Source organism: Thermothielavioides terrestris, chromosome 1 (genome assembly GCF_000226115.1).
Source record: "Thermothielavioides terrestris NRRL 8126 chromosome 1, complete sequence".
NCBI lineage: Eukaryota > Fungi > Ascomycota > Sordariomycetes > Sordariales > Chaetomiaceae > Thermothielavioides > Thermothielavioides terrestris.
The window spans coordinates 1,219,482-1,241,081 of NC_016457.1; the positions used below are offsets into that span (position 1 = coordinate 1,219,482).

The 21,600-nt window shown below is 59.1% G+C and overlaps 8 protein-coding genes across 8 annotated transcripts; 2 read left to right on the top strand and 6 right to left on the bottom strand.

The window, feature by feature from the left end:
* Window positions 1–1,938: 1,938 nt before the first annotated feature.
* On the bottom strand, window positions 1,939–4,165 carry THITE_2106671 (uncharacterized protein). Its single transcript, XM_003648758.1, has 3 exons — window positions 3,541–4,165; window positions 2,420–3,478; window positions 1,939–2,314 (listed from the first exon to the last, which is right to left on the bottom strand). Exons 1-3 carry the CDS (start codon window positions 3,805–3,807, stop codon window positions 2,201–2,203), a joined length of 1,440 nt encoding a protein of 479 aa, XP_003648806.1. The 5' UTR covers window positions 3,808–4,165; the 3' UTR covers window positions 1,939–2,200.
* Window position 4,166: 1 nt separating this feature from the next.
* Window positions 4,167–5,910, top strand: THITE_2106673 (uncharacterized protein). The gene is made up of 5 exons (XM_003648759.1): window positions 4,167–4,395; window positions 4,479–4,488; window positions 4,575–5,086; window positions 5,171–5,778; window positions 5,830–5,910. Exons 1-5 carry the CDS (start codon window positions 4,302–4,304, stop codon window positions 5,854–5,856), a joined length of 1,251 nt encoding a protein of 416 aa, XP_003648807.1. The 5' UTR covers window positions 4,167–4,301; the 3' UTR covers window positions 5,857–5,910.
* Window positions 5,911–6,657: 747 nt separating this feature from the next.
* On the bottom strand, window positions 6,658–7,129 carry THITE_2106674 (uncharacterized protein). Its single transcript, XM_003648760.1, has 3 exons — window positions 7,052–7,129; window positions 6,870–6,978; window positions 6,658–6,781 (listed from the first exon to the last, which is right to left on the bottom strand). Exons 1-3 carry the CDS (start codon window positions 7,066–7,068, stop codon window positions 6,734–6,736), a joined length of 174 nt encoding a protein of 57 aa, XP_003648808.1. The 5' UTR covers window positions 7,069–7,129; the 3' UTR covers window positions 6,658–6,733.
* A 1,691-nt stretch (window positions 7,130–8,820) lies between these two features.
* Window positions 8,821–9,832, top strand: THITE_2106676 (60S ribosomal protein L22). Its single transcript, XM_003648761.1, has 4 exons — window positions 8,821–9,102; window positions 9,229–9,270; window positions 9,331–9,527; window positions 9,596–9,832. The coding sequence occupies exons 1-4, from the start codon at window positions 9,088–9,090 to the stop codon at window positions 9,720–9,722; spliced, it is 381 nt and encodes a 126-aa protein (XP_003648809.1). The 5' UTR covers window positions 8,821–9,087; the 3' UTR covers window positions 9,723–9,832.
* A 20-nt stretch (window positions 9,833–9,852) lies between these two features.
* On the bottom strand, window positions 9,853–11,167 carry THITE_2073277 (uncharacterized protein). Its single transcript, XM_003648762.1, has 2 exons — window positions 10,897–11,167; window positions 9,853–10,799 (listed from the first exon to the last, which is right to left on the bottom strand). Exons 1-2 carry the CDS (start codon window positions 11,033–11,035, stop codon window positions 9,958–9,960), a joined length of 981 nt encoding a protein of 326 aa, XP_003648810.1. The 5' UTR covers window positions 11,036–11,167; the 3' UTR covers window positions 9,853–9,957.
* Window positions 11,168–11,320: 153 nt separating this feature from the next.
* THITE_2061664 (uncharacterized protein) lies at window positions 11,321–12,327 on the bottom strand (the record flags this gene model as incomplete). Its single annotated transcript, XM_003648763.1, has 2 exons — window positions 11,321–11,843; window positions 11,944–12,327. 2 exons carry the CDS (start codon window positions 12,325–12,327, stop codon window positions 11,451–11,453), a joined length of 777 nt encoding a protein of 258 aa, XP_003648811.1. The 3' UTR covers window positions 11,321–11,450.
* A 179-nt stretch (window positions 12,328–12,506) lies between these two features.
* Window positions 12,507–13,813, bottom strand: THITE_2106681 (uncharacterized protein). Its single transcript, XM_003648764.1, has 5 exons — window positions 13,694–13,813; window positions 13,351–13,606; window positions 13,183–13,279; window positions 12,976–13,121; window positions 12,507–12,907 (listed from the first exon to the last, which is right to left on the bottom strand). The coding sequence occupies exons 2-5, from the start codon at window positions 13,517–13,519 to the stop codon at window positions 12,603–12,605; spliced, it is 717 nt and encodes a 238-aa protein (XP_003648812.1). The 5' UTR covers window positions 13,520–13,606; window positions 13,694–13,813; the 3' UTR covers window positions 12,507–12,602.
* Window positions 13,814–14,338: 525 nt separating this feature from the next.
* On the bottom strand, window positions 14,339–16,378 carry THITE_2106686 (uncharacterized protein). Its single transcript, XM_003648765.1, has 2 exons — window positions 15,753–16,378; window positions 14,339–15,698 (listed from the first exon to the last, which is right to left on the bottom strand). The coding sequence occupies exons 1-2, from the start codon at window positions 16,074–16,076 to the stop codon at window positions 14,430–14,432; spliced, it is 1,593 nt and encodes a 530-aa protein (XP_003648813.1). The 5' UTR covers window positions 16,077–16,378; the 3' UTR covers window positions 14,339–14,429.
* Window positions 16,379–21,600: the final 5,222 nt, after the last annotated feature.

A 21,600-nucleotide genomic window follows, 5' to 3' on the forward strand; every position in this document is an offset into this window, starting at 1 on the left:
GTTATAACGGCGGCTTGCAGGCAGGTGCAGTGAGCGAGGGAAAATTGGGCGAGTGGCAGCCAGGCAGGCAGGTGGCTCCCGCCTAGCCGGTCACTGCGCAAGAAAACTGTGGGGGAAAATTGGAACGAACCAGTCAGCATTCAACAAGGCCGGGGTATGGGGGTCCAGCAGGGGTTTTAGTTGCTGGGGAAGGAGCACCGTTGATTGGCCAGGGACTTGGCCGCCAACGCCAACGCGGCCAAGCTCCGCTTCCCCAGGTCATGGAGGAAATCTGGGGAGAACAGGGATGCTGCGTGAGCAAGCCCTGGTCCTCACTCATGATCGTGCGTCTGGCGGGGGACTCGGATTCCAAGTCGACTCCTGCAATTGTGGGCGCTGCGGAATACTCCGGTTCTTGTACACTACACTACTTGGTAGTTTGTGTATGCACGCCACTCTTGCCAGCGTTTGCCGCTCATCAGATCAAGGTGTGGGCAATTGAAGCTCTGGGCTAGCTCGGACTTTGCCATGCACCCTGAATGGCACCATCCAGAGCAACCAGCCTTCCCATCTCCGGTCTTGGAGTGAGGAACCCAGATTAGCCCATATATATCCCAACATGGCCAAAACCCAAAATAGCGAGCTTGCGCCGTTTCGCGAGAACAGTTCCCAACCCTAAGGTGAGGTGCTTCATCAGGAGTGGCCGGCTTCGATCAAGGACTGATCCGGTTTACGGTACCGAGTTCACCGTCACAGCTTGTACCGTATGCGGAATGACTCGGTTTTCGCGAGGTCGCCGGACGCTGCACCTGCACTAGTGTAAAAGGCGCCCCTGCAATTCAGGTGCGCGGAATGCAGCACTCACAGATCAAGCCAGGGCTTGCAGCGGAGTCCGGACTGTGTGACACTCAAACTGTGGCTAATGGTGAGCAGTCATATCAACTAGCAATACGGAGTTGAGTATCTCAATCCCATGCCGTGGGGTTAATGGCTCCTTCATATTCTTACTGGGTATCAAAGTCTTTTCATATAGGTTCCGTACGAAGCACATCCGTTAATCGGAAATACCGTGTGTGATTAAATGACAGTCGGTTCCGCTTCCCGACTGACCCCAGTCAGGACGGAATTTGCGGAACTCAACCCGTTCATTGGGGATAGCTGATCGGAGGCGACGAAACGGTCGATATTTAGTGTAGTGTAGTGTAGCTTGATGAAACCCCAAGCCCTTCCAGAAGCTGCAACGGTGGCAACCAAGCTTTTTGGCAGATTTGCCATGCGCCCACATGCCGCATCGCCTGTTCACCATGATACCCCGTTGCAGTTGGGGAAGACCGCAAGGTGAATCGGCCAGGAGTAGTAACGTGAAATCAACCTTCTCCCAACGACTAGCGCAGTTGATAGATGCGGCCGGAGACAGCGCCCTGAGTTTCCAACTCGTCCGATCTTTTCCTTCTCAGACAGACCAAATTAGGTAACACAGCCGCGGCATTGGTGACCGCGCACGAGAACGACCGCAGCCCAGCTCCGGTTCTTCGCGCAGACCCCAACTTCCCCGCACGCTTTGGCTGTGGGCGGCTGCACGCCCGTTTTGTGGGAGATGGATGCCGGCAAAATTTACGAACCCTGTCGTTCTTGATATGGGGGACAGCATGCCCTACCCTGCCTTCGGGGAACGGCGGCAGATAACCTCGTGGCATTTTGATGCTAATGCGTCAGCTTCAATCTACATATAGTTAGGTGTAGTACGCAGAGCCATAAAGGCATTCCATTCCGGTTCAGGGTCCGTTCCCAGACTTCTCTCGCCCCCTTGCCTTTTTTGGTGGGCTGTCGTACAGTGCCGGCTTCCGATCATTCTCGTCGCCAGGGGCTGCCGATCGCCTCGAGGCTATGGCAAGCAGCGCCTTGCACAGTTTGCGACTAATTCTGCAGCGGTGTATGAACTGCGTATGTAGTTCACTACAGTAAGATACCGCATTGTAAGGGGATGTGTTGAGCAACACTGCCTTCATTCCTTGTCCCCTCATTGGCGACCGAGATGCTTCCACGGCTCATCGCGGCAGACAGGAGCACTGCCTTTGGAGTTCAGGCGCAGAGGGACTATTCGAAGACGCTTAACTAGCGCCATTCCCAATAGATGTTTGCGTAGCTCTTCCTCAAGCCCGCGTGGCCTGACTTTGTTGGACGTCCCAAGTCCAAGACGCAAAGGTGAAGAAATCCTCAGCTAGCTGAAGTCGTCGGCCTCATTGGACGCCTCCTCGACGGCTTGATCCGATTCGGTAGCTTCCGTAAGTCCGAGGTAAGCCACCACGTTTTCGTCCTTCATTAGCGTGCTTCTCTGCATCCCAACCTGTCAGCCTCTCACTAAACCAGATTCGTCTCCAAGGCGGTGCCGATCGTTATGCGGAGAACCGCTCCCCAGCATGTCATGTTGTTTTCTCACCTCTTGTTCCAAGATTTTGATGGCATCGTCCAGAATTCTTGTTTCAATCTGACGGAGGAGCAGTGCGGCTCTGAAACAATCCTCCCGTTGCAAAGGGGTAGCTCGGTTGGGAGGCGTGCTCGACTGCAGGCGCTGGAGCTGATTTTGGAGATGCTCTTGGATGACCGTCACAACACGCAGTCGCAGGATGGCAGCAAGGGGGTGCGTCTGGATCAGGGACTCGAAGCCGGCTGTTCGATCTGTGACATCCTCGTCCTGCCAGAACACGCGTAGCTGTTGAGCGCCGTCGGTTTGCTGCAGGATGCGGAACTCTAGGCCGTCCTCCTCGTTGATACACATCAGATACGCGAACTCGCTCCGCCATCGGATCGACCCGTCACTCTCCCGGGCCACGTGGATTTTAGGCGCCTGGCCGAAGGCCACAAGTTTTGCCTTGGCTAGGGGGTCATCCGGAAACGGGCTGAGCGGCAGGACGAGGCTGTCGGCGGTTGACCGGGGGTCGATGAAACCGTAGCTAAACAGCATCTCGGCCGCGGACTTGGCATCGCCGTAGCTGATGGTGATCTCATCGCCCTCCGCGAGGCTGATTCCCGGCCTGAGCAGCAAGACTACGTCATCCTGGGGGTTCTCATCGTAGTACGCCGAAGGGGTGGCCGAGTGGTTGAGCATGTCGATGCATGGCACCATGGACTCCCCATGAACGGGCAACTCCAGACACCGAGAGCGGTACAAGGCGTCGAGCCGAATCCAATCTGTAAACGAGACCGTGCCACCGTCCCAGAGCAGCTCGCGCCAACATGCGATGTCGGACGATTTCTCCACGATCTGAGCGAATTCAGCGTCCAGGGCCGAGATCTTGGCATTGACAGCAGCCTCGAGGGACGTCCCTTGGAGTAGCAACCTCTCGTCCTCGGTCCACAGCGTGGGAACCAGCACCGTCTCTGGGAGGAACCGGAGGTACTCGGTCCAGGGATTCGAAACGCCCACTAGTGGTGGGCCGGACCGGGAAGTCATGGCGGTTTGGACCAGAAGAAAGAGCAACACGTCCGCTCGGCCGGACTGTCACGTTGTCAGCCTTGACATGCCGGTGTGAGGAAAAGAGACAGGGGATGTGATAGTACACGGCGTCCGACAGCGTCAAGGAGTTGCCGGAAGTTTTTGTCCTCCTTGGCGTACTCGCTGACAGCCGTAGAGTTGAGCACGAGGTCGTGTGGCACGCTGATGAGAGCTGGGTTGTTGGAATCGGCATTTCCGGCGCTCAGGTCTGTCTTGCAGACCACACCATAACCCTTGCCCTCGATACTTGCGACCTCGACCTGATTGAAAGAAACCTCGTTGAGGTGCACCCAAGCTGGGAGGTCCTGGATCGGGAGCGCTGGTCGAGGCATCCTCCGCGTCAGGGTATTGTCGCTGCGGATTTATAGGCTCGTCAGGTCTAGTTATTGCTCCTCGACTACAGCCAACCTTTCGTGATGGTTGGCAGAAGAGCTGTAGGCCTGGGTGACCAGCAAGGGGCGACGCGGGAATTGCTGGCCTGGCTTCAATGTCCCTGGGCTTTCCTTAGCCACGAACAGGGGTCCATGAGAGCAGAACAGGACAGGTTTACAAGACAGAACTATCCGGAAGATATGTCGTCCTGTAATACACCTCCTTTGAGCCCCAGGATGTTGCTTCAGTTCCTAGTCCGGTATCTGCGAGGTTGCCCCTCCCTGACTCGCAGGCTAAGAACGTGGTTATCGCTTATCAGGAAGCGGGGCTGATATTTTCGCCTACTCCGTACTGTGGAAGCGTCTCTCAGCAAGCTCTGACATTGAACCCCTGATAACTCGAGTTCCCCAACTCTTGGCTATCTTTTGGTGCGAGCACCTAGAATCACCCCAAGATGCCGCGCGACCCCTTAATCGGCCTGGTCGGAAAGCCCAGCGCGGGCAAGTCCAGCACGCTCAACTCGCTCACGGACGCCTCTTCCAAAGTCGGTGGGTAGAAGCCACGCTGCCCTGTTACGATGCCGCGGCACCGAGACAGAGTCCTCAGGTTGCTGATCCTACCTCCTGTCCAGGAAACTTTCCGTACGCTCGCTCCCGTCCCCTGACACCGCCTTTCTACGCACTGCGCCGCGCCCCTTGCTAACCCCCGTCCCCTCCCGCGAGCACAGATTCACCACCATCGACCCGCAGCGTGCGATCGGCTACCTACAGATCGACTGCGCCTGCGCGCGCTACGGCCTCAGCGACCGGTGCAAGCCCAACTACGGCGCATGCGTCAACGGGCGGCGCAGCGTGCCGATCGAGCTGCTGGACGTGGCCGGGCTCGTGCCGGGCGCGCACCAGGGCAAGGGGCTGGGCAACAAGTTCCTGGACGACCTGCGTCACGCGGACGCGCTGATCCACGTGGTGGACGTGTCGGGCACGACCGACGCCGAGGGCAAGAACACGCGCGGCTACGACCCGAGCGTCGACATCGCCTGGCTGCGGAGCGAGATCGTCGCATGGATCCGCGGCAACCTGATGGAGAAGTGGGGGTCCATCAAGAGGAGGCATGTTGCGGCCAAGGCGACCGCCGTCGAGACGCTGCAGAATCAGTTCAGCGGGTACGGGAGTACGAGCGCGGTGGTCGCGAGGACGCTGGACAAGCTGGGGCTGAAGGAGCCGTTGGAGGAGTGGAGTGGTGGGTTTTCGCCTCGCTGTGCTGGTGCCCAGAGATGCGCCGACTGTCTTCTTTTATGCTGACGGCAGTGGCCACTCCCTTTAGAGGAGACTATCGACCGTGTGGTGAACGCGTTTACCGACGAAAAGTTCCCGACGGTGATCGCGCTCAACAAGATCGACCACCCGGACGCCGATAAGAACATCGCCAAGATCGCCAAGATGCAGGACCCGAACACGATTGTACTCTGCTCCGCCATCTCCGAGATCTTCCTCCGGAAGATGGCCAAGCAGGGGTACATCCGCTATACAGAAGGCAGCGAGTTTGTGGACACGCGGGAAGATCTAATAGCGGCCGGCGACCCTGACGGTGGCGGGCTGAAAGAGCTCGACGAGAAGAACCGGAACAGGATAGAGAACCTCAAGGATATGGTTCTCTATCGGTTTGGCTCGACAGGGGTGGTGCAGGTGCTCTCCAAGGCGGCTGAGATGCTGGGCTTGGTGCCCGTGTTTCCGGTCAGGAATACGACAACGTTCGGGTCAGGGGCGGGCGACTCAAAGTACGTGTTCCGGGACTGCGTCTTAGTGAAGAAGAACTCGACCGTGGCCGACGTGGCCAGGAAGGTTATGGGCGATGCGCCAATTGCCTACATAGAGGGGCCCGGTGGGATACGAGTTGCAGAAGACCAGGTCGTGGCTGTCGGGAAGAATGATGTAAGTTTCCAGAGTCCAGTTGACTACGACATACAGCTGACTTCGATAAAGATACTGTCCTTCAAAATAGGGAAATAGCACGGCCACTGCCAACCAGGGGTAACAATATCTTTGTGCTCGGCACAAGTGTTCGGGATACCTGCCGAGGCAGCCGGTGTACACTGTTCCGTGCATCGGATCGTACACTACCCGGCGCACCGGAATCTGAGCCGCCATCGTGCGGCCGATGCCAGGGTCGCGATCCCCGCACCATTACAACGTCCGGGAATCTCGGAACGGATGGATCGGGAGCGCATTCCAATCCACCCTGGTGATTGAAGGGTTCGGGAGAGCATGCGGTCTGCCAAATGCCGGTCCAATCGCTCATAAGCCATTGCGAATCCATGCTCAATTCGTGACGCAGCACCTCTCGGGTATCGTGGTATTGACAGGGTCGAAGTTGAGCTCGGCGCCCATGACAAGGCACAAAACATCATAAGGATCGAGAGAGGCTGTGGGAAAAAAAAAAAAAAAAAAAAGAAAAGAAAAGAAAATGCAAAAAGGAGGCAAACGAAAAACGTCAACCCCGCGACCCGATCATGGCTTCATGAATCCCTTGAAAAGCACCTTCCCCATATCCCCGTCCGCTCTCGACCACGACCATCTTCCGCGTCCCGCCCGCCTGCAAAGACAGGCCCCGTGATCAGCGATTGCCGATGGGATCTAGCGCCAAGTGGGCTGATGAGTGGGGCTGCGTCCCCGGCACCCATTACGTCATTGGCTTTCTTTCGCTGCAGTGCCGGCCCCACACAGGGACCAGGGGTAGGTAGCTTCTGAAGCTTTCTCGCTCGTTGGGATCTGTTCGTTGGGCCCAACCAGTTTTTCCCACCGGTTCGGTTCGTTGGTGGGATGCTGGCTGCTGCTGCGGTGCAGTGCAGAAAGGGCTAGACGCCCAGGGTTCGGGGGTCGCGGCGGTCTAGTATTTGCAGATGATGTACAGGGCGTGGATGATGCCCGGGATGTACTGCGGCGAACGGACAGGCGGTCAGCTTCTTTTGGAAAAGATTCATGGTAATTGGGTAAGGAGTTGGGGAAAAGGGAATAGAACGTACGCCGAGGATGGTCAGCAGGATGTTGATCAGCAGGTCGGCATCGCACCCGCGCTCGAGGAAGACGCCGAGCGGCGGGAGGATGATGGCGAAGATGATCTTGCAGATGTCGCTGGAGCGTGGGGAGGAGGTGGTCAGCGATGAGTAGGGTGGTTCAAGGTGGTGGCGGGAATGAGAGCGCTTACCTGGCAGTGAAAGGCATGTTGGCGGTGTTGTTGCGTAGTGTTGAGTGGAATTAGTGGGCGAGATGGGTTTGCTTGGTGTTGCGGTTGCCTCTGGTCGGCGGGCTAGAATTTGGTGGTTTGATAAATCCCCGTTGCTAAGCAAGCTTGAAGAACAGGAGATCGGTGATTGAGGTGGGTTCTGGCAACTGTAATAAATACCTGACCTGCCTGATGAGCGTGACACAATTCGACCAAGAGCCAAGAGATGCTCTGGCGGGTCCTCGGATTAGCTGGCAACTTGGCAGCGGCTTGGGGCGGTTTGGAACGCATCAAACAAAGGTTCCTGTCACCAACGGAGGTCTCCGGCGTGATGATCGGGGGGCTAGAAGCTGCGTCATATGCTATCGCATGCGGCCAGCTACTGCCTTGTTTCGAGCGAGTTTCCAAGCCTCTGGTGGCGGACGCAGGAGCGGTTCGCCATGCCCATGCACGCAAGCGCATTAGATTACCACACCTTACCTGCCTAGCGTATCTGAACTGAATTCTGTGTACTACGTGCACAAGAGCGCCATTACCGAAGAGGGAAGTACCGGGTTCGAGATAGACGATCCTGGTGCCAAGAATGGCCAGTCTGGAGCCGTACATGACGTTACGCGCGGCACCCTCTGATGAATCCTGCCCGCATGTCAAAGCTTGGATGCCGTTTCCTGAAACAAGCACGGCGCCGGCTGTCACACGTTCTCTTTTTTGTCCTCGGCGCTTCTCGACTAAGACGTGGTGACGGTGATGGGGGTGGAGGTGCAGTGTGTCCAGGGATGCCTGTAGCTTCCCAAATTTGTGCTACGGCCGCAGTTGAAGAAATTCAAGCTACTGTATCTGCCCGGGGCTATGAAACCGCCAACCCAATTCAGTGTGACCGCCAACAAATAGTTCAACGGCTCAGAGTTGGGCATGCTGTTTGTTGGCGTTCCCACATCACATGCATAACGGTCTAGAAGCTCTCATGGGAGCCACTGCAACTGACGTAGCACTGATGACACCATCCGCACAGCCATTTAGAGGGTTGGCAGGGCAGTGTGGCGTTGCGTACTGGGTAAGGTAACTGATCAGTTAGGGCTGAGAACCAAGGTATTTTGCTCGGTATCTTGCATGCGATGATATCAGGGACCCTGGCACTGCCTTTGCTCAATATGAGGCGTTGGTGTCAAGGACACTCGAAAGTGGTCTGCATTGCGACACGTTGCCGGGGCCCTGCTGAGTACTTGTCGAGTCCCGTGTTTGTCCTGGCACAGGATCCGTAACGTGCCGTTCGAGTACGGAATACGGCCGGTGTTGTAGAATTTCAAAACCAGGGGCAGATTTGTGGGATTGGATCTCCCTTTTGCTTGCCGTTCACCAACATGGTGGGTCGCGAGTTTGGATCGAAGTCGCCCACCTATCCCATCACACACACTTCTTAACGCTCTCACTGGGTCGGTGCGTTGGTCGGTGCCGAGGATAACATACCCTGGCTCTGTTTACTGTGGTAGATAAGGTGCACTGATCCGTACATCCGCAAATGCCTACCAAGGTGCTCTTCTCATCTCACTTGTGTGGGGCGAGGATGCAGCCATGCGGCCCCTCCAAATGCCACGGAGTTAACACGCAGAACTTGAATACCGGTTTTGAGCGTTCAATGACGAAATCAAACGATCACATAGCAAACCAGATTACTCCTGGCGGTGTGTCTGGGACCGCGGTACCTGCCTACCTGTCTATTCAAGATACTTTCTAGTGGCGCACCGGTTTGAAGCGGCACACCGGAGCCGCACCCGGAGTTGCACCCGGCGACTGTCCCGGTCCGGGCTTGGCACGGCCCCACTCCGCTAAGATCCGCTCGCCCCACTAAGGCTGGCATAACCCTAAAACTTTCCGCGCACTTTTTGCAAAACCCATGCAATTGGACTCGTCGGTCGCTGCCGTATTTAACCAAACCGACAACCACCAGAGGCGCAGGATATCAACCTCTTTGCGTCCCAAACAATCACGGTCAATCTCTGCCGATCCAAACAGAAACAATGGCCCCCATCGCAGTATGTCTCAACATCTGACACCGCTTTGCTGTTGGCCCAGTCCCTCGTGCCAGACATGCCCGTCTGGCTCCGAGACGGATCATGGCGTGAAGCAGTAGGCTAAGTCAAGTCCTCCGGGAACAACAGAAGAAGTCCGGCGCCAAGAAGGGCCCCAAGGTGACGAAGAAGGTGAGTCCACGTCGTCGCTCCTGCGCATCCCTGCCCGCCGCTAACAGGTCGCCCGCGCAGTTCGTCATCAACGCCTCGCAGCCGGCCAGCGACAAGATCTTCGACGTCTCGGCCTTCGAGAAGTTCCTGAACGAGAAGATCAAGGTTGACGGTCGCGTCGGCAACCTCGGCGAGACCATCAAGATCTCCCAGCAGGGCGAGGGCAAGATTGAGATCATCGCCCACAATGACCTCTCTGGTCGGTACCTGAAGTACCTGTACGACCACCTCGCTTCGCGCCTCGCCGATTAGACACACAGAGCGGGATACTGACCGGCTGCCGCAGGACCAAGAAGTTCCTCAAGAAGATGCAGCTCCGTGACTGGCTGCGGGTCGTCTCGACCTCCAAGGGCGTCTACGAGCTCAAGTTCTTCAACGTCGTTAACGACGAGGCGGAGGAGGACGAGGACTAATCGGGTCAGCCATCTGTTTGGAGTTCTCGGGGATCATCTAGCAGAGATACCAAAAAGGATACCAGGACGGCCGTGCTTAGCGGGACAATGGGTCAATAAAAGACACAGACCGCTGTTGCGGCCGGGCGATGGGCCCAAACATATCAACTTTTTCCCCGCCGTGCTTCGTGCTTCCTCTGGGTATAATGCGTCTGTGACAAACAAAAAGAAAAAGTGACACATGCACATCGGAGCATCACTCCGGCAGCGCGCGCATTGCTGCCTCAAACGCAACGAGCGCCATCGCATTGGCGGGAAACGCCCTCAGAAAGCAGGGCAGGAACCCGCGCCAGAACCCCATGGCTCCGCCCTCCTTGTACACCGCCTTCGCGGCATCCTTCCACCTGGGAAACCTCCTCACGCCATCATTCAGCCCGCCGCCCAGCGGATCCGTCATGATCCTCTGCTTGACCACATCGCTCGGGTAGCTCAGCACCCAGAAGACCTGCGCGCTGAGCCCGCCGGCCCAGAAGTTGATGGCGGGCGCGCTGAGCCGGGTGTGCTGGCGCATCCAGCGCGAGAACAGGTCGTAGCTGCCCCACCAGAAGAAGAAGAAGCTCCGGAACAGCAGCGTGGCCTGCAGGCCGCGGTAGACGCCGCGCAGGCCGTGCCAGCGCCACACCTTGCGCAGGCAGTCCACGGGCCCGCTGTACAGCCGCTCGCTCTTGCGCGCCGCGTACTGCACCTGCAGGCGCGCCTTGACGTGCTCGACGGGGGCCGCCACGAACGAGACCGTCGCGCCCGCCAGCATGCCCGCCAGCCCGTGCCCGTGCGCCGGCAGCGGCTGCGACGGGTCGTGCGCCGGGTGCCACGGCGGGTTGAACAGGTTGTCCTGCACCACCCGCCGGTACACCGACAGCGAGCCCAGCATGATGCTGTCCATGAACATCCAGCCCACGAGGGGAGGCGTGGCGCCCTTGTACAGGCCCGCCAGGCCCTCGTGCCGCAGCGTCTGGGCCAGGCACTGCAGCGGGCCGCTGAAGCGCGTGCTGGCTGTTGTTTGGAGCCGGACTTTGATTGTGTCGAAGGGGTGGCCGACTGGAAAGGGGAAGCAAAAAATAAAAATTATGTTAGTAGAAAAGCCGGATGGGACGGTACGGAGGAGAGTGAGGAGGCATGGGGGTGGTGGTGGTACCGGAGAGCTTGGCTATGCCGGAGAAGACGCCGGCGACGAAGCCCCTGTAGTTCTTGTTGCTCTTCTTGGCTGCTGCTTGGGGCTGCGGCGGCTCCGGCGCCGGCGTTGGCGGCTGCGTATTTCGGACGTCGGCTGCCATTGTGCTTGCTTGGTGCGTTAGCAGCGATCTCTGCTGAGCGCTCGAAGCAGCCGCAGGCTCGTGGAGGCCCGGCTGGGCTGGGCGGGAAGGTCCTGTTTGTATAATTTCGAGCGGCCGGGAGTTGGGTTGTTGAGGCAGAAAGCTGGGCCCTCACGGAAGCGGCATCGGACGGGAAGCTCTGTTAATGGAGTGGTGGGGCGGGCTAGTCCGGGGTTAACGAGCATTGGTGTCAGCACCTGCATTCTGTAAACAGTAAACACTACGGAAGTACACTATTGAAATATGCTGGGTAGAGAAGTCAATAATTATCTGGAATCTACTCTAATGCTTGAAGCCACCCTCGTCCCGACACAAACTCTATGGGTATCTCGAACGTTTTGCTCCCCCTACTGGGCGTGTAGTATTCCCCCTCCGCTTAGAACCTCTTCCCCCAAACCAGTGTGCCCCCCAGCACCCGGCCGAGCACATAGCCGCCATACAAGCCGCACAGTATGGTTACGGGCCACTTCTGCCACTCGCGGTCCCAGTCGAGCGGGATCGGCACGGCGCCGAGCCAGGCGCCCGCCACGGCGCCGGCGAGCCCGCCGGAGGTCTCGTCCAGCGGCGCGGCGAAGCCGCCGACGGCGGCCCAGGCGGGCGCGTCGACGCCGTGCACGTAGAACAGCGGCAGGAGGGCGAGCACGGCGAGGTGGGCGGCGCAGAGCAGCGTGTGCGCGCCGTGCGTGAGGAACGGCGCGCCGAAGAGGACAAGCGCCGCGTGCAGGAACGGCGTGACCAGCAGCGAGAGGAGGAGCGCGAGGATGGCTGTCTGTGTGTGTGTGCAACAGCTTGTTTTTAGTACAGGATCTGTTTGATATGGAGAGACAGAGGGAGAGAGAGTAAAAAACCAGGGGGTCCAGAGAACGTACAGCAATCGCGTTCGGCCCTGTCCCGTCAACGCCCGCCCGCTTCTTCGGATTCTCCCCGGGCCGCTGCTTCGGCTTCCGCGCGGCCTTTGCGCCCTGCGAGCCGGCCGCGGGCAGGCACAGCACTGCGTAGCCGACCTGGAGGGCGGCGGTCAAGGGGAGCGTGGTGGCCATCGTCGAGACGGGATCGGCGACGAGGGCGGAAAACCGCGCCATGAAGAGGCCAGCTAGGGCGGCGGGGAAGGCATGTCGGGCGCCCTGCGCGAGGGGGGTCTGCTTGGTCTGGACTGGTTGCAAAGCAGCTGTAGCTGGCGATGCGGCGGTCGCAGTTGTAGAGGACGTCGCTTGAGCTTGGGCGACGGCACCCTTGGCAATTGTCGAGGACATGGTTATCGGATCTACGAGGGGCATGGTGTGTGGTGTTGAAAGTTGGGCCGGCAGGTGATGTAGGAGGACGCAGATGCCAGACATGAACTAAAGTTGCGCATGGGGCGGGCCGCTTAGGCGCGGCACACTCGGCATTGAACCCTAACCCTTGAAGTCACTGGCTCGATGATGCTCAGCAAACCCCTGGCTGCAATGAAAGAGCTTCCAAGACGGTCGTATTCTGTGCATTCGAGTCCCGGTAGCAACCTAGAACCCATCTCGCGCCGGGCTGCCGCTCATTGCGACTCTTGCGGAATGAGATTCCGCAGCGACAGATCGTAGACCACGTCCTCGACCTTCTTGACCGCGTACTTGATCGAGTCTACCCGCTTCCGCAGGATATCGTTCTTGAGGTTCAGCACCTGGAACCCCGCATGCAGGTCCTTGATGAACCCGCTGATCTGCACGGCCATGGCGTTGTCCCCCAGCGTGACCGAGTTGATCGCCAGCCGGCTGAGTTCGTCGATAACGGCGATCAGCCCCAGCAGGTACTCCTCGATGGTGATGTGGAAGGCGTCGCGGTCCTTGAGGTTGACGGGGACTGCAGGTAAGTCAGTATATGTATGGTCTGATGGCGGCCTAAAAAGTGGCAAGGGGGGGTAAGCGGACCGCCAAAAGCCTCGCCGACGTCCTCCAGCGTCAGCAGCCGACCGACCTCGCCCGGTTTCGAGGCCGGTGACATGCCGCCCAGCCACGCGCAGAGTATCACGGTGGAAATGGCATCCTGCACCGTGCGCGTCCACTTGTGGTTGTACCTGCGCCACAGCCATCAGTGCTCATATCCTTCCCATTCCCCAGGCCGCCATGCTTGCTCACTTGTAGTATGGATATTGCGACGCAAAGGTCGAGAGCCTGCCAGTTGTCTCAATTTCCTTTTTGATGCCGCCCTCGACCTCACTCAGCAGCGTTGCGTCTGTCATATTGTCAATCTCACAGCCAGTCAGAGGAAGTGGACTTGACAAGCCACTCATCGAGGACACAGACACTTCGACCGCGGTGTCGAGTGGATGCGCGAGAGCAGGCCCTGGGTGAAAGACACGTGCTGTTCCAGGTCATCGAGGATCTGGTCCAGCTCCTTCCTCACGCTGATGTCCTCCTCAATCTTGGACTTGAGCTCGCCAAACAGCGCGGGATCGATCATGGGCGGTGCCATCTTGGCTGCGTGTTTTGGCTGGGTGGTGTTTGTGTGTCTCAACTGATGTTTGCGGGGTGGAGTTCACTCAGTTCCTGCAGCTGTGTTCTTCGGAGGACTTAGTACGTAGGTTGTCGAAAGGGGGTTATAGACCGAACCACAACAATTTTTAATTGCGATGCGATGAGCACTAACACACAGATAAACTCACTTAGGGTCGAACCCGAGCAGTTTTGGCATGGATACAGCGAGCCACAAAGTTGGAAGGCGCAGCTGTATCCGTACCTCCAGAAATGTCGGGTTGTTGCATCACTGCCCAAACAATACAGACCCTTTGTGGTTCCCAAACACCAGGTCAAAGTGGGTCCAAACGCCTGCTCCGTACACCCTAACCCTAACCCTTAATTGAAGCGAAGCTTAAAGATGAAGCTCCGTAACAGTGGTTACATACACATAGTGTATGCACTGTAGGAGCGAAGCTAAGCTTCGCTTCATTTACCGGGCAAATCCTCCAGAGTTTTTGGTGTTTCGATTGGTCGAGAGGCCCAAATCATGTGACTTAGCGCAGTTTGCACAGTGCCAATTTCTCTGTAAATTACCACGCGCTTCGCTTCACATTTACGGGGGTAGACAGTCACCGTAGGGTCTAGTACAATTTGACGAGCAGGAGGCAACACAACGCTGATCAGTGCCATCAACATTGAAGCCGTACCACAGTTGATACTGAAAACAACGGCCCAAATCGCCATTTTTTAGTGTTTTTGCATAACGGCACCCCGCTCATAGCTATGCAATCCTCCCTCACCTGCCGGCGACTGCGGGGACGGCGGCGCCGCCCACCCCCACCCCTGCTCCCGGGATCCTTCCATGGCCACGACGAAATCGGCCCCTGCATTGCTGCGCCCCCCTTCCTCATACGTCACGGTCTGTCTTATATAAAGACACCGACTGCAAGTTTGTCAAGCACCTCGTGATGATCAACTGCCCAAGTGTCACCTTCCATCGTCAGGACATCTCTAACCCAGTCACCCCGTGGCGAAAATCGGGCTTTGAATGGCAGCGGCTTGGTGACAAGTCCGTCGGTGCCCTTCGTGTCCACGGCAACGGCCTCGCCCGTCTCGGACAGCTCAGGCTCGACGTTAAACGCCCACAGTACGCGAGCAATGGCAATCCACAAGCTGTTGCGCGCGACATGGCGCCCGGGGCAGATGCGACGCCCATATCCGAACCCAGCGGTCGGCAGTTCCCGGGCCTGGCCGGACTTGGTATCGAGCCACCGCTCCGGCACAAAGTCTTCCACGTCGGGTCCAAAGACGGCTTCCTCGCGGGTGATGGACCAATGGTTCGCAATGACCACCGAGTTGGCGGGGATGCGGAAGCTTTCGTAGCTGCTCTCGACCTTGGTGAAGTGCGGCACGCCGGCGGCGCCGGCCGGTCTCCATCGCAGCAGCTCCTCTACGATGGCGCCAATGTACGGAAGCGCGGGCCGGTCCTCAAAGGCCGGCAGACGGGCGCGTCCCACGACCCCGTCCAGGTTCGCCTGCGCCCTGGCCATCCAGCCGCGGTGGCCCTCGGTGATGCAGGCCAGCACGAACCAGGCCATGGTTTCGCTGCTGGCATCGAGCGCGGCATCCGCCATGATGCCAATGTCGAGGGCCAACTCGTCCGTCGGCATGTTGATGCCCTGCGTGTCCACCGCCTTTTGCATCTGCTTGGCCACGATCCAGCCCTCGCTGGCGAGGCCGCGCTCGAGATTCCCGACGTGCAGGGCCCGCTGCCGCTGCCAGTGCGAAGCGGCCTCGGCTTTCCACGGTGCCAGGAATGCCGGCAGATTGTTCAGCACGGGGAACGAGTCGACCAGGTATTTCCCAACTTGCGCCAGCTGGTCAAACTCGTGGTTGACTGCGTGGGCTTGCAGGAGGATGGCTTCTTTTGCCGTGAGGACGCGATGACCGTAGAACAGCGAGTAGATGATGCTCGCGGTCATGCGCTCCATGTGGTCATGGCAGTCGATGGGCCCGTCGCCGGCCTTGAGCAGATCGACAACGAGCTGCTTCGACTCGAGATCCTGGATCGGGAGATAGGCTTTCGCCGCCCTCTCGCCCAGGACGGGAGCCTCCAGTTTTTGGTGGAGCTTGAAGCGCTCATTGTAGGGCCGCAAGAGCATGTGCATGCCCTGCAAGGCCAGTTCGTGTGCTACCTACCATAACGGTGAGAAGATGAAAGAAGGTCGAGCTTGTCCAAGCGCACTTACAACAAAACGAGGCCGGTCCGAAAAAGTGGCGCCCTGCTTGGCCAGCAGGTCATGGGCAGCCTTGGAGCTAGCCAGGATGATCACGTGCTGGCCAGCCATATTGAGATGGATGATCGGCCCGTACGTCTTGCTCCAGGCATGGTATTGAAGCCATGCATGTGACTTTGGCGCTTGGTGGACGTTTCCGAGAATGGGCAAGGTGGGTGGTCCGGGGGGAAGCGGCAACGATACGGGCCTGGGTTTCCCCAACGCGCCTGGTCTTGCAAGAAAATAAACGCCCACAAGGACAACGGCAACGGCCACGTAAAGCGCCGTTGACGCCATTGCCCGAGTATGTTGGCAGTGCAGTGATGCGCGGAAGGCCGAACGGAGTTGTTTTCTTTATTGCGCGGGGTACTGGGTATTTTTTTTCTCGATTGTCCCCTGTCCTTCAACACCCCAGTTCGAGGAGAAGGGTATGACAGTCTGCTGGAAGGGAAGCGGAAAGCCGTGCCCGTTTTATGCAGACAACACAGTTTCTGCTGGCGCCAAAAGACTGCTGGCGCCAACAGCCATCGGGCCCATCTTACCGCAGTATGCAGACAACACAGCTTCTGCTGGCGCCAACGGACATCGGGCCCGTCTTACTGCGTACGCAGACAACGCAGTTTCTGCTAGCGCCAACAGACATCGAACGAGAAGTAAAGGGTCCCAGCAAGTGTCCGGTATCAGCTCAGCCCTTCCTCGCTTCGCATCCAATGGTCAACTTCCGTTACAGGATGAATCTGGCAGGCCAGGGCAGAGCCAACCTGCGGCGCGGTTGTCAAAAGTGCTGGGCGCCGACCAATGTGAAGGGGCGGCTCATCCAAGGGGCAGAGGACTCCCATCTTGGACACTCACCAAGTTGACTGTTTCCCCACGACGTTTGGGGTGTGAATCGGGAGCTGTTTTAGGACCATGTCCAGCCTTCACTTTGAATTTGAGGATGGACCATGTCCAGATGAGCCTTGGTACATCTGAAGTCGAGAATCATCTCATTTTGCTCATAGACAACTATAAAATCACACACCCACCAGCCTAACATCGTTTTCTCGCACCAAGCAAAACAGTCGTCAAACGTCAAGACCGTTGTTAACCATGTGAGTTGCCATGAGGAACGATGAAGAAGCGATGAAGAGTGGATGAAATAGATAGAGCACATGCATTCTCCTCTGGCTCATCATCATCATCTTCATCATCATCATCATTCATACAGAACAGACTAGATCATCATGAAACTCATCACTCATCAGCGTCTCCCGAACTCATCATCAACGGCAAACATCAACAAAAAAGACAACGGAAACATTCATCACATCATCAACTCAGTCCAACTCTCCCCTCTTCTTTCCTCTTTGCTCCTCCCTCTCTCACCCTCACCCCATCTCCCTTCCCCTTATCACCGCCCCCCCCCCCCCCCCCCGAAAACCAGCGACGACCTACGAACTACTCGTGAAAAACCGCTTGATCGCCGCCCTGAATCCGCTCCGCTCCTTGTGCTCCTTAGCCTCGCGCGCCCGCTCCCGCTTCTCCTGCCGCTTGGCCCGGTGCGCCTGCGTGTCCGGCTCGCCGCCCGACGCCGACGACGCCGAACCGCCGCCGCCGCCGCCGGCGGGCACGGCCTCATCGCTGGCGCTTGCCGTGGGCTTGGGCGCCGGCGCGGGTTTGCTCGCTGGGGCCTCGCCGTCGCGCGTCTTGGTTGCGATGTGGTTGTTGCTGCTGCGGGTGCGGTCTTCGGATCGCCGAGTTGGCTTACTTGTTGGCGTGGTGGGCGTGGTGGGGGCGACCCGCGATGTGCTGGAGCGCTTGAGGACGGGCTCCGCGTGTGCGCCGCCGGTGATGGTTGTGGTGGAAAGCTTGGAGGATGATGAGGGCGGCGGCGGAGCGACAACGTCTCTGGAGGAACCGAAGTTGGATTCAAGCACGCTCTGCCCGTTCCTCATATCGAAGAACTTCTTGCTGGTTGTGGGAGACGATGCCGCCGTCTCCGTCTTGACATCCATGCTGGAGCGGCTGTGGCTGTGGCGGCGCGAGCTGTGGGGGTGGTGATGGTGAGAGTGCCGGTGCTCTGAAGACCGCTCAGACCGTTCTGAACGCTCGGAGCGGTCGCGCGGCGCCGAGCGGTCCTTGTCCTTGTCCGCCTTTGCGGGCGAGCTGGGCGCCTCGTCCCTGGCCTTCTCCTGCTCACGCGCACGGCGGCGCTCCTCCTTGCGCTTCTCATGCGCCGCTTGTTCCTCGGGTGTGCGGTGCCTCCGGGACTGCGGACTGCTCCTGTGCTCCGAGTAGCCGCTGTCCTCGCGGGTCGGAGTGCGCGGGGGCTCGTCCTCGCCCCGCGAGCGGCCGGGCGGGTGGCTGTCTGAACGAGAACGGTGAGACCGTCTGGAGCCGCTGTCCTTGCTCCCTTCTCGGTCGTCGTGGTGAGACCGGTGGCGCGAGGAGTGGTGGTGGCTATGGCGTCGGGAGCTGTGGGCCACCTTGGAATCCTCCGCCTTGAGCACTTCTCTGGGCTTGGCTTTGTCGTCTACCGAGAGGTCAGCAACAGGATCAGGAAGATCTCTCGTCCTGGCTCTGCCCCTCTCCTGCTCTTCCTCGGCGGGCGCCGCTGAATCCTGGAGAGACATGGCCGGCATCTCAACCTCCTTCCCCTTCCCCTTGGCTTCAGAATGCATTTCGGGCGATCCAAGGACATCGGCTGCTGGACTGGCGAGCTTCGGGCTTCCCGGCGGGCTCAGGGCCTCGGCTGTGGCATAGATGACTACCGCGGCCGCCACCATCTCCTCGGCCTGCTTGATGGTCTTTCTCCGCTGCCGGCGCAGACTGCGCATCCGGCCTAGCTGCTTAGCCACAGGATCGTCGAGGTCAGGAAGAACGAGAGCAGGAGTGGGAACGCGGAAGTCCAGGACGAGTTCTCCTTCTTGCGCGGGTCCTGTTGCTCCTGTTGGTCCTGTACCTTGGCTTGTCGGCCTTGGGGCAACCGGAGATCCATGGTCAGCCATCGTTCCCTCGCCGCCAGCAGCGGTGACAACAGCAGGCGTCGCAGCAGATTCCTCACCATCCTCAGAAGAAGCTTTCTTCTTGTCTTCGCTGTTTGCCTCTTCTTCTTGGGCTGGTGCGCTCTTAGCCACGACGTCGAAGGACTCGGAGAGCGGGTCCGCTGCGTCCACGGGAACCTGGGATGATTCTGCCGACGAGGGCTTGGCATCCTCGACCAGTGCGCGCGACGGCGGGCTTTCATGTTCGGGCGCCGCTCTGGGAATTTCCTGAACGGGCGGCGAGACCGTCGGCGCGTCAGATCCATCAAGTTTGGCCGCGTACTCCTCGAGGCGCTCTACCGTTGGGGGCACGTTCGGTTTATCAGAGGAAGGTTTCTCCGCAACCAGAGCGGTGGCGACACCCACGCCGCCCGCTATACCTGCGCCGATTGCGATCTCCTCAACATGCGATTTACCAGCGCTGGCGCCATCGTCCGAGGCAACATCGTGAATGGAGCGTCCAAGAACAGGACTCTCCTCGCTGGTCTTCCTGGTGACGTCCACTTCGGCAGCGCCCTCGGCAGCAGCGACTTCATTGGATGTCCCAGCTTCGACAGTGGGCAGCACAGGGGTGGCAGCCTCGTCTGCTTCACGAGGAATGGCATCGCGCCCAGGCTGAGATTGTGCGATGTCTTGAGCAGCTTCAACCTCCTGCTCCGCCTCGACGGCCGCTTGGGGCGGGGCTCCCGTCGTCATCTCCTCGACGGACGCTGGGATTTCAGCCTCATTCAGTGCGTCTGCTGGCCCCTGGACCTGGCTAGAGAACGGCTCGCTGGCAGGGGCAGTCTCGCGTTCCACGACTGGCACCGTTGCGGCATCATCAGCGGCAATTGTCTCCTCAGAGACTTCGGAGGAGACCGGCGCCGGAACCGCAGGCTCCTCAGCTTCCGGCCCAGGTCTAGCTGCCAAGCTGTCTTCCACCGCTGCCGTTCCGGTCGGTTCCTCGCTTGACATCGGGAGAGCCTCGGATTCCGCAGCGACGTGCTCGACCACCACTGGTTCCTCGACCAGTTGGGAGCTGTCGGGGCTCAACACGACAAGTGATGCATCAATGGCGGACTGAGAGAGGGAGGGGTCCTCCTGAGACGGCGCATGGTCGGGAGCAGACACCTCCTGGAACGATGAAGTGGATTGGTCAACAAGGACCGGTTCATCAACCAGTTGAGAGCTCTCGGTACTCGGCACGGGAACAACCTCATCAGCCACGCTCTCAAGCGCCGCCGCCGTGTCTTTTTCGGAAGCCGGCACCTTCTCCACAGTACGGGTTTGCTGGTGTGACGGTTCGGCCTCTTCCACGACGGCTGCCTCCGCCGGCTCAACCTTCTGGGGAATTGAGGGAGCTTCGACCAGGACATATTCTTCCGAGGCAGTTTCAGGCACGGGCTTCTCATTGTCGGGAGCCTGGCTCGAGAGTTGGGTTGCCTCCGTGTCCTGGGTCGTGAGAGCTGGCTCGGTGGTCGTCGCCTGGGAAATCGGTGGCTCTATGCTGTCGCTTGGCGGCTCGTCGGCGGCAGACTCGTGGACAGAGCGCTTGTTGACAGCTTCCTCGACGCCGAAAGACTCGGCGTGAACATCAGCCCCGGACTCAACAGGCTGCTCGACATCAATCGGCTTGGCAACGGCGGTCTCATCAGCCTTCGTCTGCGTCTCAATTTGAGCAATGTCCGCAGCTTGGAAGGTCTCTCCGGCCTTTTCAGCCTCATCCGCTTTGGCAGGCTGCGTGGGCTCGTCCTGGGCTGAAGCATCGACTTCTTCAGGCTGTGCAGCTCGGGCTGGCTCCTCCACTCCGTCGCGCTTAGACTCTTCGACAGGAGCAGGTTCCTCGACCGGAGCATGTTCATGAACAGGAGCAGGTTCATCAACAGAAGTCTGTTCCTCGACCGGAGGATATTCCTCAACCGAAGCAGGTTCCTCCGCCCTGGAAGAATCCTCAACTGGATCAGAGGCCCCAGCTGGGACAGGCTCTTCAGGCTTGGCAGGAGCCTCGACCTCCCCAGCTCCGGCAGAAGCCTCAACTTGCACAGACTGGTCGGCCAGGAAAGACTGCTCGACTTGCACGGCATCTTGCACTTCAGCGGGCCTCTCGACCGGAGCAGGCGCCTCAGGCGAGGCAAGTTCATCGCGCTCGCTGACTTGAGCTGGAGCTTCGACGTGAACAAAATCGTCAACCTCGGCGGGCTCCTCAGCCTCAGTATGCTCAACCTGAGGAGGCTCCTGAACGTCGACTGGTTCCTCAACCGGGAGAGGCTCCTCGGGCTTGGGGACGTCCTTGAGCTCGGCCTGTGCAGGCTCCTCCGCCTTAGTCTCCTCAACAGGAAGAACCTCGTCGACTTCAGCGGCCGTGACAGGTTCCTCGCCACCGACAGGCTTCTCAGCTGCCGCTGCCTCCAGGGCTGCGGGGGCCTCGGGAACTGGGGAAGTCTCTTCAGCCTCGCGAGACTGTTCGAGAGCAACAGTCTCATGGTCGCTGGACGTCTCCCCGGCGGGAACCGGCTGCTCGGCCGAAATTGACTCGCCGATCGCAGGCTGACTCTCTGCGGCAGGTTCGGCATCAGCCTGGGTGGATGGCTCCGCACTAACCGGCTCCTCGGCCTTGATTGTCGCGTCGACTGCGGGAGGCTCCTCAGCAGCAGGTTCCTCAACTGCAGGCTCCTCAGTAGCAGGCTCCTCAAGCTTGGTGACTTCAGCAGACGGGGCCTCAGCTGCAGACTCCTCAGGCTCGGGAGCCTCCACAGCAGCAGCTTCCTCAGCAGCGGGTTCCTCAGGCTTGAGAGTCTCTTCAGCAGCAGGCGCCTCAG

Bases quoted from the DNA above. Each gene is read 5' to 3' on its own strand.
- THITE_2106671 (XM_003648758.1), bottom strand. From the start codon at position 3,807: ATGCCTCGACCAGCGCTCCCGATCCAGGACCTCCCAGCTTGGGTGCAC. The intron at 3,479-3,540 runs GTACTATCACAT...ACAACGTGACAG, and splicing joins TTGACGCTGTCGGACGCCGT to TCCGGCCGAGCGGACGTGTT. The intron at 2,315-2,419 runs GTGAGAAAACAA...GTTGGGATGCAG, and splicing joins TCAAAATCTTGGAACAAGAG to AGAAGCACGCTAATGAAGGA.
- THITE_2106673 (XM_003648759.1), top strand. From the start codon at position 4,302: ATGCCGCGCGACCCCTTAATCGGCCTGGTCGGAAAGCCCAGCGCGGGC. The intron at 5,087-5,170 runs GTGGGTTTTCGC...CACTCCCTTTAG, and splicing joins GCCGTTGGAGGAGTGGAGTG to AGGAGACTATCGACCGTGTG. The intron at 5,779-5,829 runs GTAAGTTTCCAG...ACTTCGATAAAG, and splicing joins TGGCTGTCGGGAAGAATGAT to ATACTGTCCTTCAAAATAGG.
- THITE_2106674 (XM_003648760.1), bottom strand. The intron at 6,782-6,869 runs GTACGTTCTATT...CGTTCGCCGCAG, and splicing joins TCCTGCTGACCATCCTCGGC to TACATCCCGGGCATCATCCA.
- THITE_2106676 (XM_003648761.1), top strand. The intron at 9,271-9,330 runs GTGAGTCCACGT...TCGCCCGCGCAG, and splicing joins GCCCCAAGGTGACGAAGAAG to TTCGTCATCAACGCCTCGCA. The intron at 9,528-9,595 runs GTACGACCACCT...CGGCTGCCGCAG, and splicing joins GGTCGGTACCTGAAGTACCT to GACCAAGAAGTTCCTCAAGA.
- THITE_2073277 (XM_003648762.1), bottom strand. From the start codon at position 11,035: ATGGCAGCCGACGTCCGAAATACGCAGCCGCCAACGCCGGCGCCGGAG. The intron at 10,800-10,896 runs GTACCACCACCA...TCCCCTTTCCAG, and splicing joins CGGCATAGCCAAGCTCTCCG to TCGGCCACCCCTTCGACACA.
- THITE_2106681 (XM_003648764.1), bottom strand. From the start codon at position 13,519: ATGGCACCGCCCATGATCGATCCCGCGCTGTTTGGCGAGCTCAAGTCC. The intron at 13,280-13,350 runs GTCTGTGTCCTC...ACAATATGACAG, and splicing joins CTCGACACCGCGGTCGAAGT to ACGCAACGCTGCTGAGTGAG. The intron at 12,908-12,975 runs GTCCGCTTACCC...ACTTACCTGCAG, and splicing joins CGTCGGCGAGGCTTTTGGCG to TCCCCGTCAACCTCAAGGAC.
- THITE_2106686 (XM_003648765.1), bottom strand. From the start codon at position 16,076: ATGGCGTCAACGGCGCTTTACGTGGCCGTTGCCGTTGTCCTTGTGGGC. The intron at 15,699-15,752 runs GTAAGTGCGCTT...CCGTTATGGTAG, and splicing joins CGGACCGGCCTCGTTTTGTT to GTAGCACACGAACTGGCCTT.